We start from the raw sequence: 14,050 nt of genomic DNA, 5'->3' as shown, positions 1-14,050 counted from the left end.
GTGTATATGCTGTCTGGCCCATGTGAACAGTTGAGGTGTGATCACATCAGGGAGGTTCAGGTGACATGACAGTACTCCACAATTCTGCGAAGGAGACACTTGCACAAATGTAAGTGCATTACAAAGTTGAAGAGGTGGAATAATGGAGAGAAGTCTGAAAGCAGGCAACCCCTTAAAAAAAAAAAACTGCAGTAAAATGCAACAATGATGTTTTTTATGGGTGCAGGTTTGATGGATATATCTGGAGCTTCTAAAAAGTTCAACCTTCTGGGTTTGTTCCCACGGTCAGGAACCGGCAGTTCTTTGGATGCAGCACATGCCCGCGCCAAAGCACTGCCGGCTTTTGAACGCAGGTGTTCATTGAACCTTGCGGTATCACTACGTCCAATACATTGGACGGGAAATTTATCTTGTGGAGATGGAGTGTTTCCGCAACATAAATGGACATGCTGCGGTCTCGAAAATGCGCCGCATGTCCGTCTCAGCAGTTGAGCTGGAGGCGTCCGTGCACACATAGTGGAGATGGGATTTCTTGAAATCCCATCCGCTATGCTGTAACATCTGGCCACTGCGGATGTACGCAGTGTTCAACCTGCTGCGTGTACTGACCGTAGGAACATACCCTCAGTCCTCGCCATCCTTTGTGGAAAAACATGATTGTATATTGTCACAACATATTAAAGATCTTATGATGCTGGTAACTCGGGTTATTAGACCTGTCATCAAGCCAAGATTTGTGCCTGTAATACTTTCACAGAAATGTGCCACTTTCACACTGTCGTGACATTTGGCCTTTTAAGGTGCCATCATAATTTTTCCGAAAAAATGGGCAAAACTTTTATGCAAAAATCTTTTTTTTTTTTCCTCGCATGGATGTACCCAGATTTCTCAAATCTTTTTTGCTTTCAGGCAGATTATTAAAACTCTATGGAGTGTGTACATCTTTCTCGTCGGCTCTGTTCATACATTGTAAGAGCCTTGCATCTGAAGTGTAGTTGTGTAGCTATATAGTGGTGTAAGTGTCCCAGGGTGCGGTCGGATGCATTTCCTAAACAATCTAGATTAATATTGCACATTGAGCTATGTACAGGCATTAACTATTATTTTCCCTCTTCAGGGGTCCATTCAGTGTGGTTCGAAGATGCATCAACAGAGAAACAGGACAGCAGTTTGCTGTGAAAATTGTAGATGTTGCAAAGTTTACATCAAGCCCAGGATTAAGCACAGAAGGTAGGTTTGTTTTTCAAGTTGACATTTAATTTAGCCTTAACCTCTTGCCCCCTTCTTTCCAGAATGCAGCGTATACATACAGGATTGAGTATAATGAATGTTTTGTAAGCGAAAGTTACTGGTTTGGCACATTGGCTAGTTATTTCATCAGATTTGGCATTAATTTTGTTACTAGCATTAATCCCTTACTATATTAGTGGTGTACATATTTTACAAAGTGATGAGCTATTTAATGGCTGCTTAGCAAAATGTGCTACATAATGATTACTTTACATATTCCATAGATTTGACATCAACAAGTAAACTGTGAAAATATTGGTTTATTTCTAGCATTCAGTGCAAGACCTAATAGCACCAAACTTGAAGTTATCTGAATGTGGCCGATCCTCCGCACTGCCGCTTCATTTATCGCTATAAGGAGTGCGATCTCTTGTGTGGTCCCATTGTGAATTACCATAGCAGAGGTACACATGCTCGACCTCGCTCCATTCAGACAGTGCTCCTTAGAGCCCCATTCTCAGGATTGGTGGAGCCCCAGTGGTCGGACCCCCTGCGCTAGATAAGTTATCCACGATCGATAAGTGATACCTTGGTGTAATCCCCTTTTAGGCTAGGTTCACATTGCGTTAATGTGTGCACGCTAATGGACAGCGTTGCACGGCGAAAATGTTGCAATTAACGCCGTGCATCGGGTCCGTTAGCGCACCCATTGACCGCAATGTGAAGTTTCCCTGTAGCGCATCGCAAGCGCGTGCCTTTTTCGGCTCGCGCTAGTGATGTGCCGTTCTTCTGTGGCGCGCCTCGGACGCTGCTTGCAGCGTCCGCGGCGCGCCCGAGGTCCGTTCCCCGCTCTCGCAGATCGGGGATCTGCGAGAGCGGGGACGTTAACGCGACCCCTAACGCGGCCCCTAAATAAACATTGCGTTAGCGCAATCCGCTAGCGCTAAACGGATTGCCCTAACGCAATGTGAACCTAGCCTTAAGCACCAATTTCAAGTATATAGGAAAAATGGGATAAGACTGCTTCTATAGGACACATTATGACTTGCACAAAATTCATATATATTTCCAGGTTGAGAACATAACAATGTATTGAGATCCCCCTACCAATGAAAGTAATTTACCGAGGGGTGGCGTACTCCTAGAACATTATATACCCAAGGAAAACGCTACTGGAGTAGCCACAAACCACCTACAATAGTTATTCTTAACATATATGTTTACGGCCTCCTTTAGACGTCTGTTTTTCACATGTCTTCCACCTATACGAGTCTGAGCATTTTTTAGCATTGTAATAGGTATAAAACATTTTCTTAGTATTTTTAAAAAGGTTTGTTATAGAAAACCAACACTGATGAAAGTCTATGCTTGTTAGTGTGATGTTTTGTTTTTATTTTGTGTGAAAAAAAAAAAAAAGTGTCTTAGGCCTGCATGTACTCACTATACCTGACGATTTCAACATACCCCAGAGGAAATACAATTCTGCGTGAAGAATTCTTGGAGATGTCAGCCGAACATGCTTAAGGTACCGTCACACTAGGCGATATCGCCAGCGATCCGTGACGTTGCAGCGTCCTGCATAGCGATATCGCTATGTTTGGCACGCAGCAGCGATCTGGATCCTGCTGGGATATCGCTGGTTGCAGGGAGAGTGGACGAACTTTCTTTCGTCGCAACTCTCCCGCTGACACCGCTGGATCGCCGTGTGTGACGCCGATCCAGCGATGTCTTCACTGGTATCCATGGTAAACATCGGGTTACTAAGCGCAGGGCCGGGCTTAGTAACCCGATATTTACCATGGATACCATGGTAAAAGTTAAAAAAAAAACACTACATACTCACCGTCTGTTGTCCGTCACGTCCCCTGGAGCTTTCCCGCACTGACTGTCTCAGCGCCGTCCGGCCGTAAAGCAGAGCCCAGCGGTGAACCTGCAGTAACAGCGGTTCACCGCTGGGCACCGCTGTTACGGCCGGCCGGCGCTGAGACACAGTCAGTGCGGCAAGCGCCGAGGGACATGAAGGACGACAGAAGGTGCGTATGTAGTGGTTTTTTTTTTTTTTACATGGGGACTTCGGCATCGCTGAAGACAGTTTCAGCGATGCCGAAGTCGCTTGGTCGCTGGAGAGAGCTGTCTGTGTGACAGCTCCCCAGCGACCACACAGCAACTTACCAGCGATCACGTCGCTGGTCGCGATCGCTGGTAAGTTGCTTAGTGTAACGGCACCTTTAGGCCACCTATAGATAAAGGGAGAATGCTGTTAGTTGTGACTGAGCGTGTAGAGGATCACTACAATGATGTCTAGTGATGATAAGGAGGCTGAGACTCCCCAGAAGGCTGACTTCCCACAATGTGGAAGCCATTTACCTGAACGGGTAACTTCATATGGCAAATGGTTCTTTAAAGCCTTGCCATGAAGAATATAATGAAGCTCTAGAGAAGACCCCTTGTAAAAGATGATTAGTTTAAGTATTAGACCAGTGATAGGGCCAGCATTGGCAGCTTTATTTCGGAGGCAAAAATGAACCCATACTCTTGTATAAAGCTAAATGAAAGCATATCCTAGTGTGTGAGCAGAGGTGTTGGGGTGCAGGAGACCAGGATACTCCTTCATGAAACTTGTGGTCACTAGTGGGACTCTCGTCCCCATCTAGGCCCCTGGGCCTCCTGTACAGTCAGTTTCTAGTAAGGTTGTAAAATATCCTGCATGGATCAGCTATAAATAATTTCAGGCAAAGTTAAAATGTTGTTGTTGGCTTGGTAAATTGAAGAAAATCCACAAGAGTCTATATTTTCAAACTAGGATCCACTGCAGGCTGTACCATTCTGTGTTTTACCCCGGCAGGGAGCTGGGACCTGTGATTGGCTGCTGTGGTCAGGTGTCTTCAGCAGCGCTGGATCCCAGTAATTGATGTTAGGAGAGTATATAACTTGGTTTGTTGTCGTGTTTTTTTCTTTTTTTTATTTACGAAGCCAACAGTAAAACTTTCTATTTTACACAGACAAACTCTTTTAATGTTTAAAAATTCTAATATCCTTTTGGTCACAGTCTGGTGTTGGCAGTAATTGCATTAAGGTATTAAAGCTGCAGAGGCAGCCTTACAGGGAATATTAGACACGGCTTGGTAATGGTGTCTCTCCTTTGTGTCTTTTCCCACTGGTAATTAAGGGAGAAATTTCATCTGTCCCAGCATCCTTCCCACAGGGCCCAAGTTAGAGCCCTGCTCTCTAATCCTCCTAGGCAGGCATGCCAGTAGACCTTTGGAACTTTAATATAGGCATCAGCATGCCTCGCCTAACAATAGAAATGTGGCAATCTATTTTATTACATTAATTAGCTATGAGATCACTCTCCAGATCGAAGATTAGAGTGTGACCAGACCTGCCACCATCCTTGATGAGGTTGGCGCTCGTAAGATGACATAAAGCTGTAGCAGGCCGTTTTAGCACTTCTAGGACACTAGATGTATAGTGTTGGTTGTCTTGTTTCTTTTTAGTGCTTTGTTAGGGACGCTATAATTTTAGGTTTACCATGAAGATATGTATGCATGTTCGTGTTAGTTCTGTGTGTTTGTCAGTGGCATCGGCGTTCAAATATATAGGCATCTAGTTTCATCATTAAGTTGCCAGCAAAAAAACCCACTAACTCTTGGCATAAAGCTAGTATTTATTGTTTTTTTTTTTTTTCCTTTAACACTTTTCCGACATGTGGCATACATCAGGTTTTCGCCATCAGGCAAAATCCGGCGTCGCCCCGGAGCAACGGATCCGGCATAACTTGTTGAAAACTGATGCAACGGATCTGTTTTTTCACCGGAACCGTCTAGCGGATCCAACTAAAAACCGGATCCGTCGTATCCGTTTTGTCTGGTTTTTTTTATTTTTTTTTATCAGTTTTACGACTGATCTGGTTTTTAAAAACTCCCATGGGAGGCTCCCAAAACGTGATTGGTTACTGAAAACCTATATAAACAGTATTCCTACAGCCCAACTTTGACAGGTTGTTGAGGAGCAAGTGGCTGGCGAAGATGGAAGGCGTGATGGCAAACATTCTGAAGATTAATGTGGATTTCACTGTTAAGGCAAATCGTTTGAAAGCAATGGTGCTGGAGAAGGAGCGAGCGCATCATGCGTCAGCGTTTTTGGATTCCCCAATAACAGCACAGAGAATGACGTGTGGGATTTTTTCAACTTTATACATGGAGTTACGAGGAAACCCCAAGAAGTTTTTCAGATACGTGCGGATGAAAGCGGAGAACTTCGACTTGTAGGTGGAGCGGATTAGACACCTCATCGCAAGAAGTGATGCTTATTGCTGCTTCTTCTTTTCACTGGCGGAGCGTCTGATGGTGACTCTTAGGTAAGCCATTTTTATTGTATCTCCTACATCACACTTATAACTGTAATGTTGTGGTTGCTGGTAGTTTTTAATTTTATTGTATTTCCTACTGTTAAAGCTGACTTATAGCTTTAATGTTATTGCTGGTATTTTGTACTAATTTTTGTCTTCTTTTTTTCCAGATTCCTTGCAACTAGAGAATGCCTTTCGTTACAACATTTTCAGTTCAGACTTGGGATTTCTACAATATTGGGAAATCTGAAGCACACGTGCCGTGCATTGTGGGACTCTTTACATGGCGAGGTTATACCACATCCCACAACTGAGAGTTGGCTGGAGATTGCCAAAAAATTCCAACAAATCTGTCAGTTTCCCAATTGCTTGGGTGCAGTGGACGGGAAACATCTGCATTGTGAAACCTGCATAGAAATACTTTAACTAGAAAAAATATTTCTCCATTGTGCTCTTGGCGATCACCGATGCAGAATACAAATTTATAGCGGTCGATATTGGGGCCTATGGCCGCTCCAATGATTCCCAAGTGTTTAACCCCTTAACCCCAAGGGTGGTTTGCATGTTAATGACCGGGCCAATTTTTACAATTCTGACCACTGTCCCTTTATGAGGTTATAACTCTGGAACGCTTCAACGGATCCCGGTGATTCTGACTTTGTTTTCTTGTGACATATTGTACTTCATGTCAGGCTGTGTGCACACGATGCAGAATTGGTGCAGAATTTTCTGCACAAAATCTGCATCTCCTGGCAGAATCCTCAGCTGCGTTTTTGATGCGTTTTTTTGCGCGGTTTTGATGCGTTTTTTGTGCAGATTTTACCACTGCGGATTTCTATTAATGGAGGGGTGCAGAAACGCACAAAAGAAGTGACATGCACTTCTTTGAAATCTGCAGCGTTTCTGCGCGGATTTTTCTGCGCCATGTGCACAGCTTTTTTTTTTTTCACATTGATTTACATTGCAGATTCAGTGCAGATCTGCAGCGTTTCTGCAGCAGAAAAAAACGCTGCAGATCTGCACTAAATCTGCATCGTGTGCACATAGCCTTAGTGGTAAAATTTCTCAGAGAGTCTCATATATCAATCACTCTCTGACATACACATTTATTCACTCAGCAGCTACCTAGCTCTTGTCTTCCCTTATCTGTGTACTATGACCTGCCCCTCCGTACTGCCTGATATCACACCTGCATTCTCTAGCGCTTCTCTGTTATCTGCCTACGTTCTCTGGTTTTGCTGACTGACACTCACAGTTCTCCTAATAAACGTGTAGCCTCTATGGTGCCCACTTCTCACGGCCTCTCCTCGTAGCAACTTGCTAACCTGCACTTACGTCACAGTGCTTGGCATGCTAACCTCCAAGTCCCCTTACCGCTCCTTCGTAACCTACGCTAAAAACTCAGCCGATAGGCGTGCGGACTGCAGGGATAATGATTAGTGATTTGGCCCTTGCGACCGCCGCAGCGTCACTCACTAATCCCACTCAGGCCTCCTAGTCTATCTAAGGGCACCTCCTTCAGACTTAATATGGCATACACAGAAACCCTATATACTAACCAGAGAACATAACTAGCTAACAGCAGATCTACTAGCACCTTATGGGGGCAGTTTTTAAGCGTACACAAGACAGACAGACGGACGTAACAGTGACCTCTGACCCAGAGTGCCCCGAAGAGTTGCTGGAGGGAACTGCAGAGGCCCTATCCCGATTCAACCGGCTTTTGACACCATATCTCTATCACTCCCCAAAAGGACGTCTCCTCATGGGTGAATCACACAGTCAGTCACTCATCAGTCATATGCTAGACATATAACAAGACACATAACAGGTATAGCAGCACATAAAATTGACCAATCCAATATGCCTTTCAAATATCAGTAGGATATTCTACGGTTCTTTGCCAAACAATATGGACGACCTTGTAGGAAGATCTGACTATAACATACCTAGAAGCTCGGCTGCAGATTATGAGACAGATGGAGACAGAGATTTTGTAAGAAGCTAATGGTTCTTACCTTTCCGCGGATTGTCTGCGTGTCCTTGGTCTCAGGTCTGCGATTTGCCGGACTTCCAGATATTGGTGATCTTCCGTTGTGGCCGCCCGCCCAAGGGACGCCAAAAATGTTGGGGTGGTCTGCAAGTCAGACCCTCAGGGATATTGGATGGCTGCCAAATGTGTGGATTCTCCGGAGAAGGATGGACAGAGACAGATGTGAATCTGGTCAAAGCCATAAAGTTTACTCAAAAAAGACATTCAGTTATATACACTTCTTGAGTAGGCGTATACATTACATTAGGTTCGTGCGCAAATCAGCTGTTTTATTACATGTGAAACTATCATTAATTCATCATCAATTTATTAGGTAATTCTTGCATAAGGGGTAACTCGGGTTTATCCACTTACGGGGCTAAAGTTCCATCTAATTAGCCCTACCCTGTCAGCAATTTTAATTGATAATCAATAGTCAGCAGAATGACTTAGCAGAGTTTGAGACATGTTGAGACATATTCTGTTAGCCAAGGAATCATGTATATGAATTATAAGGCTATATTATGGTGGTCTCTGATTTCCCCATCATCACTTGCTTTTATTTGTGAGAAAAATGGAAATTTGGCGAAAATGTAGAAAATTTCGCAATTTTCTATCTTTGAATTTTCATGCCCTTAAATCAGAGATATGTCACACAAAATACTTAATAAGTAACATTTCCCACATGTCTACTTTATATCAGCACAATTTTGGAACCCACATTTTTCTTTCTGTTTAAATTATAAGGGTTAAAAGTTGACCAGCAGTTTCTCATTTTTACAGCACCATTTTTTTTTTTTTTAGGGACCACATCACATTTGAAGTCACTTTGAGGGGTCTACATGATAGAATGGTGTCACTTTTGGCTATTTTCTAAAAACTGCACCCCTCAAGGTGCTCAAAACCACATTCAAGAAGTTTATTAACCCTTTAGGTGTTTGATGTTCCTAAACAGTGGAAACCCCCCCAAAAGTGACACCATTTTGGAAAGTAGACCCCCTAAGGAACTTATCTAGATGTGTGGTGAGCACTATAAACCCCCAAGTGCTTCACAGAAGTTTATAATGTAGAGTACTTACTCTCTGTGGCAACCTTCCTGACGCTGACGCCGACGACCCTGGGAGGCGCTTTGAGGACCTCTTGATTGAGCCTCAGAATCAGAAGACTGAAATAATTTTTTATTACAAAATTATGTGCTTGGATATAGGCTATGTGTTGTGCGTACGGTGATGTCTGTAATAATCTGTTTTTGTGTTGTGTACTGTGATGATGTGGTTCTGAGATGCATGTAAACGTACCAATTGCGAGCCCACTCCGGGTATCTCTCCACCCCTTACATCTCCTTCTGGAAGCACCTCTTCTGCAGCTTCATGTTATACAAAAATTATACATTATGTATGCATGCATGCATATACATATACACACATATACACAGTTGTGGCCAAAAGTATTGACACCCCTGCAATTCTGTCAGATAATGCTCAGTTTCTTCCTGAAAATGATTGCGATCACAAATCTTTGGTATTATTATCTTCATTTAATTTGTCTTAAATGAAAAAACACAAAAGAGAATGAAGCAAAAAGAAAAACAATGATCATTTCACACAAAACTCCAAAAATCGGCCAGACAAAAGTATTGGCACTCTCAGCCTAATACTTGGTTGCACAACCTTTAGCCAAAATAACTTCAACCAACCGCTTCCGGTAACCATCAATGAGTTTCTTACAATGCTCTGCTGGAATTTTAGACCATTCTTCTTTGGCAAACTGCTCCAGGTCCCTGATATTTGAACGGTGCCTTCTCCAAACTGCCATTTTTAGATCTCTCCACAGGTGTTCTATGGGATTCAGGTCTGGACTCATTGCTGGCCACCTTAGTCTCCACTGCTTTCTCTCAAACCATTTTCTAGTGCTTTTTGAAGTGTGTTTTGGGTCATTGTCCTGCTGGAAGACCCATGACCTCTGAGGGAGACCCAGCTTTCTCACACTGGGCCCTACATTATGCTGCAAAATTTGTTGGTAGTCTTCAGACTTCAAAATGCCATGCACACAGTCAAGCAGTCCAGTGCCAGAGGCAGCAAAGCAACCCCAAAACATCAGGGAACCTCCGCCATTTTTGACTGTAGGGACCGTGTTCTTTTCTTTGAATGCCTCTTTTTTTTCTCCTGTAAAGTCTGTTGATGCCTTTGCCCAAAAAGCTCTACTTTGGTCTCATCTGACCAGAGAACATTCTTCCAAAACGTTTTAGGCTTTTTAAGGTAAGTTTTGGCAAACTCCAGCCTGGCTTTTTTATGTCTCGGGGTAAGAAGTGGGGTCTTCCTGGGTCTCCTACCATACAGTCCCTTTTCATTCAGACGCCGACGGATAGTACGGGTTGACACTGTTGTACTCTCGGACTGCAGGGCAGCTTGAACTTGTTTGGATGTTAGTCGAGGTTCTTTATCCAACATCCGCACAATCTTGCGTTGAAATCTCTTGTCAATTTTTATTTTCTGTCCACATCTAGGGAGGTTAGCCACAGTGCCATGGGCTTTAAACTTCTTGATGACACTGCGCACGGTAGACACAGGAACATTCAGGTCTTTGGAGATGGACTTGTAGCCTTGAGATTGCTCATGCTTCCTCACAATTTGGTTTCTCAAGTCCTCAGACAGTTCTTTGGTCTTCTTTCTTTTCTCCATGCTCAATGTGGTACACACAAGGACACAGGACAGAGGTTGAGTCAACTTTAATCCATGTCAACTGGCTGCAAGTGTGATTTAGTTATTGCCAACACCTGTTAGGTGCCACAGGTAAGTTACAGGTGCTGTTAATTACACAAATTAGAGAAGCATCACATGATTTTTCCAACAGTGCCAATACGTTTGTCCACCATCTTTTTTATGTTTGGTGTGGAATTATATCAAATTTGGCTTTAGGACAATTCTTTTTGTGTTTTTTCATTTAAGACAAATTAAATGAAGATAATAATAACAAAGAATTTGTTTTCAATCATTTTGAGGAAGAAACTGAGTATTATCTGACAGAATTTCAGGGGTGTCAATACTTTTGGCCACAACTGTGTGTATGTATATATGTATGTATATATGTATATATATATATATATATATATTGTGTGTGTCTATATATATATATATATATATATATATATATATATATATATATATCTCCTGAACATCACCAAAAAAAGGAACGAAGCCAAATTAAAAAAAACCAAAACATTTATTTACCTCACATCGCTGACGACACGGGGGAGGGCTCCCAGAAGAAGACATGGCTGCCTACGACTGCTGCGGCTGTAGCTGGCTGGCTTGGCTCCTGTCTGGTTGGCCTGGAGCAGGTTCAGCTCTGTCTGGTAAATGGATGAGTGAAGGCCTACTTGGCTGGCTTTATATCTGTTTCCTAATTGGGGGCTGACCAATTGTATTGGCACATTCTCAGTTAAAAAAACAAAAACAAAACCGGATTTAGCCTGACGGCGGAAGCCAGATGTGTGAAAGGGGCCTAATAATATGCCCATGTCTGATTCCCCCCAGGGCCCGCCCCTTTCCAGGCACATGAGAGCTGATCTACACAGCTGACAAGTGCCCGCAACAGCCGCAGGTGGAATCACGATCCACCCGTGGCTGTTAAATGCCGCTGTCAATCTCTGACAGCAGTGTTTAACTCACGTTTACAGGAAGCGTGTCACTAATCCTGCCCATCGACGTCTGCAGCAGACCTCTGTGGTTGTCATTGCCAGATTGCTATGAGCGCTGCCCCGTAGTCGGCAGTCATAGCATGTGACCAATTCTGCTACACACAGGCGATCTAATAATCGCCTGTGTGTAGCAGAGGAGATCAAAGTACTGTAGCTTCTAGTCTCCCATGGAGACTATTGAAACATGCAAAAAGTAAGAAAAAAAGTTTTAAAACATTTTAAAAATAAGTTTAAATAATCCCTTTCACCCCATTTAAAATAAAACATAAAAAAAATCAAATACACACAGTTGGTATCACTGCGTTCAGAATTGCCCGATCTATCAATCTAAAAAAATAATTAATCCAATTGCTAAACTGCGTAACGAGAAAATTTTTTAAAAACTCGAATTAAATTTTTTTGGTCGCAGCTGCATTGCACTAAAATACAATAACGGGCGATCGAAACAACATTGTTTCTGCACCAAAATAGTATCTTTCAAAATGTCACCTTGGTGCGCCCTCACCAGCCCCATATCACGAAAATTGGAGACTTTACAGAAAATGGCGCCTTTTTTGGGTTTTTTTTAACCACTTAAAAAAAAAACCTGTAGTTGCACTTTTTTTTTTTTTGCAATTTCAACGGATTTTTTTTTCCCGTTTTCCAGTAAACTATATGTTAAAACCAGCGGTGTAGTTCAAAAGTACAACTTGTCCCGCGAAAAAAACAAGCCTTCACATGGCCATTTTGACCAAAAAATAAAGTGCTGGCTTTGAGAAGAAGGGGAGCAAAAAAAGTCAATAAAAGTCCATTCAATGTCTAGCTATAGTAGTTAGTGATCAGGGCTCTGTTGTTCTTGTAGCTGACAGATGAATGTTGATCATTTCACTTTCTGGTCCTTCACTACACAGATCATCGGGAGGAGGGAAGGTGATGGATAGGACTGTGCGGAGTGACTGAACAGGGCCAATTTCATCCACCTGTCCATAAGGATGGTGTGTAAGGGGAACACTACTGCACCCATCCCTTCTACCAAAGTTCATTTAAATGGCTGTCAGACGAACAATCTTTTGTCTGAGTGTCTCCTAAACGCCAGTCCCTGCGACCCCTCAGCCTCCCCCAACATCTATAGTTATACTGAATAAACTACACACAGGTGGATGCAGTTTACTGCTTACGTGACTTCTGGAGGTAATTGATCACTTGCCATTTTATTTAGGGGTACCAGACTTCCGGGGTATGAATACAAATGCACATCACAACGCTCTGATTTATATTTTTAAAATAATTTGAAAACCGTGCATAATTTTCTTCTACACTTTACAAATGCTTGCTGCTTTAAGTTGGTAAAGCAGATAAAATCCCAATAAGATACATTTACTTTTTTAGGTGTAACGTAAAAAATGTGTACAAGTTCATGGGGTATGAATACTTTTTTGAGGCTCTCTTGACTGCTCATACACAGGATCGGGGGTGTGTTCTGTGCGAGCGTCTGTCAGACTCTGGCACCAAAGTGATCTCAACGCCCACAAAAGGAATGGCAGCTGATATTCAGCAGGCCGGATCTCGCTCCCCTGACCCATCACTGGGTACATCTTGGGTGGTTAAGCTGACTTTTAGCTAATGTATAGAAGGCCTGAAGGCTAGACTCGCATTACTATGATTTTTTTTTTTTTTGTCTGCAAATGTGTTACTTGGCATGAGATTCAAACTGTGCAAAATAGGAGACCCCATATTAAGAAAAAAAAACACGGTTCACAATAAGTGGTGGTCACAGCTCCCCTCCTCCCCTTCCCTTTACAAGATCCGTGCACTTTGCTCATATCTGAGCATGACTGTATACATCTCAATGGGACCTGAACCAGTGTAGCTAGTTATGTCAATATGGCTGCTGAAAATCTAGTTTAAACAGTCCTTTTCTGATAACCCGTTCCCTTTTAGATGCTTGATTACTTGCATGGTGACGGCGGGCTGTGGCTGTGTTATTTAGGGTTTAGTGTCTTTGCCTCATTACGTACAGATGCTGTAATGAGCGGAGTGTCAGTCTTATTTCATAGAGCACCTGCAGGCAAACTGCATGCGATACACGGGAACATTGGCTAAGACGTACTGTGCTGCTTGCTGTTATAGCAGTTCAGAGAATAACCATGCAAAACCTACTTAAATCCTGCTTTATGTGCCTGAGCTATGTGTGACTGCTACAAGCTGCCACTTTGTAAACTAGTGACTGAGCACCGGAGCTTTCTCCTCAGCAGGAGCCTCGGATCTGTCTCTGTATGTGCTGAGCTGTCACTGTGACTGTAATAAGAATTAGATTTAGAAGAACGAGAGGTGGCATTGCTGCGAATGTCTGGACAGAACTGACAATTTGCTACACTCCCTGAGTGAAAGGAGTCTGGTGTGCTAATGGATCAGGAGACCTTTTCTTCTATTTAACATCTTTTTTTTTTTTTTTTTTTTTTTTAATTTCCTTAGATGTCATTGCTTTATCGTGTTTAAAAAAAAAAAAAAAAAAAAAAAAAAAAATTATATATGTGTATGTACAGGGGTTGGACAAAATAATGGAAACACCTGAAAACATCAACAAAAGTTTAGTTTAATAAGGTGTAGATCCACCTTTTGCGGCTATTATAGCCTCAATTCTCCGAGGTATGGATTCATACAAGGTGTGAATTGTTTCCAAAGGAATTTTAGCCCATTCTGCAGTTAAAACACCCTCCAGTTCTTGAGCGACGATGGTGGCGGAAATCGACGTCTA

The 14,050-nt window shown here is 42.7% G+C and overlaps 1 protein-coding gene across 9 annotated transcripts in view; it reads left to right on the top strand.

The window, feature by feature from the left end:
• CASK (calcium/calmodulin dependent serine protein kinase) overlaps window positions 1-14,050 on the top strand; it is a 319,197-nt gene that overhangs the window by 83,708 nt on the left and 221,439 nt on the right. For all 9 annotated transcript variants that reach the window (XM_077294801.1, XM_077294805.1, XM_077294804.1 and 6 more), the window contains exon 2: window positions 1,118-1,230. In XM_077294801.1, the coding sequence (XP_077150916.1) occupies window positions 1,118-1,230 (113 nt within the window). The remainder of the gene's footprint in view (window positions 1-1,117; window positions 1,231-14,050) is intronic.

Source organism: Ranitomeya variabilis, chromosome 3 (assembly GCF_051348905.1).
Source record: "Ranitomeya variabilis isolate aRanVar5 chromosome 3, aRanVar5.hap1, whole genome shotgun sequence".
In the NCBI taxonomy this organism is placed as follows: domain Eukaryota; kingdom Metazoa; phylum Chordata; class Amphibia; order Anura; family Dendrobatidae; genus Ranitomeya; species Ranitomeya variabilis.
Note: the sequence above shows the minus strand (reverse complement) of the source record. Positions and strands in the feature narration are given on the sequence as shown.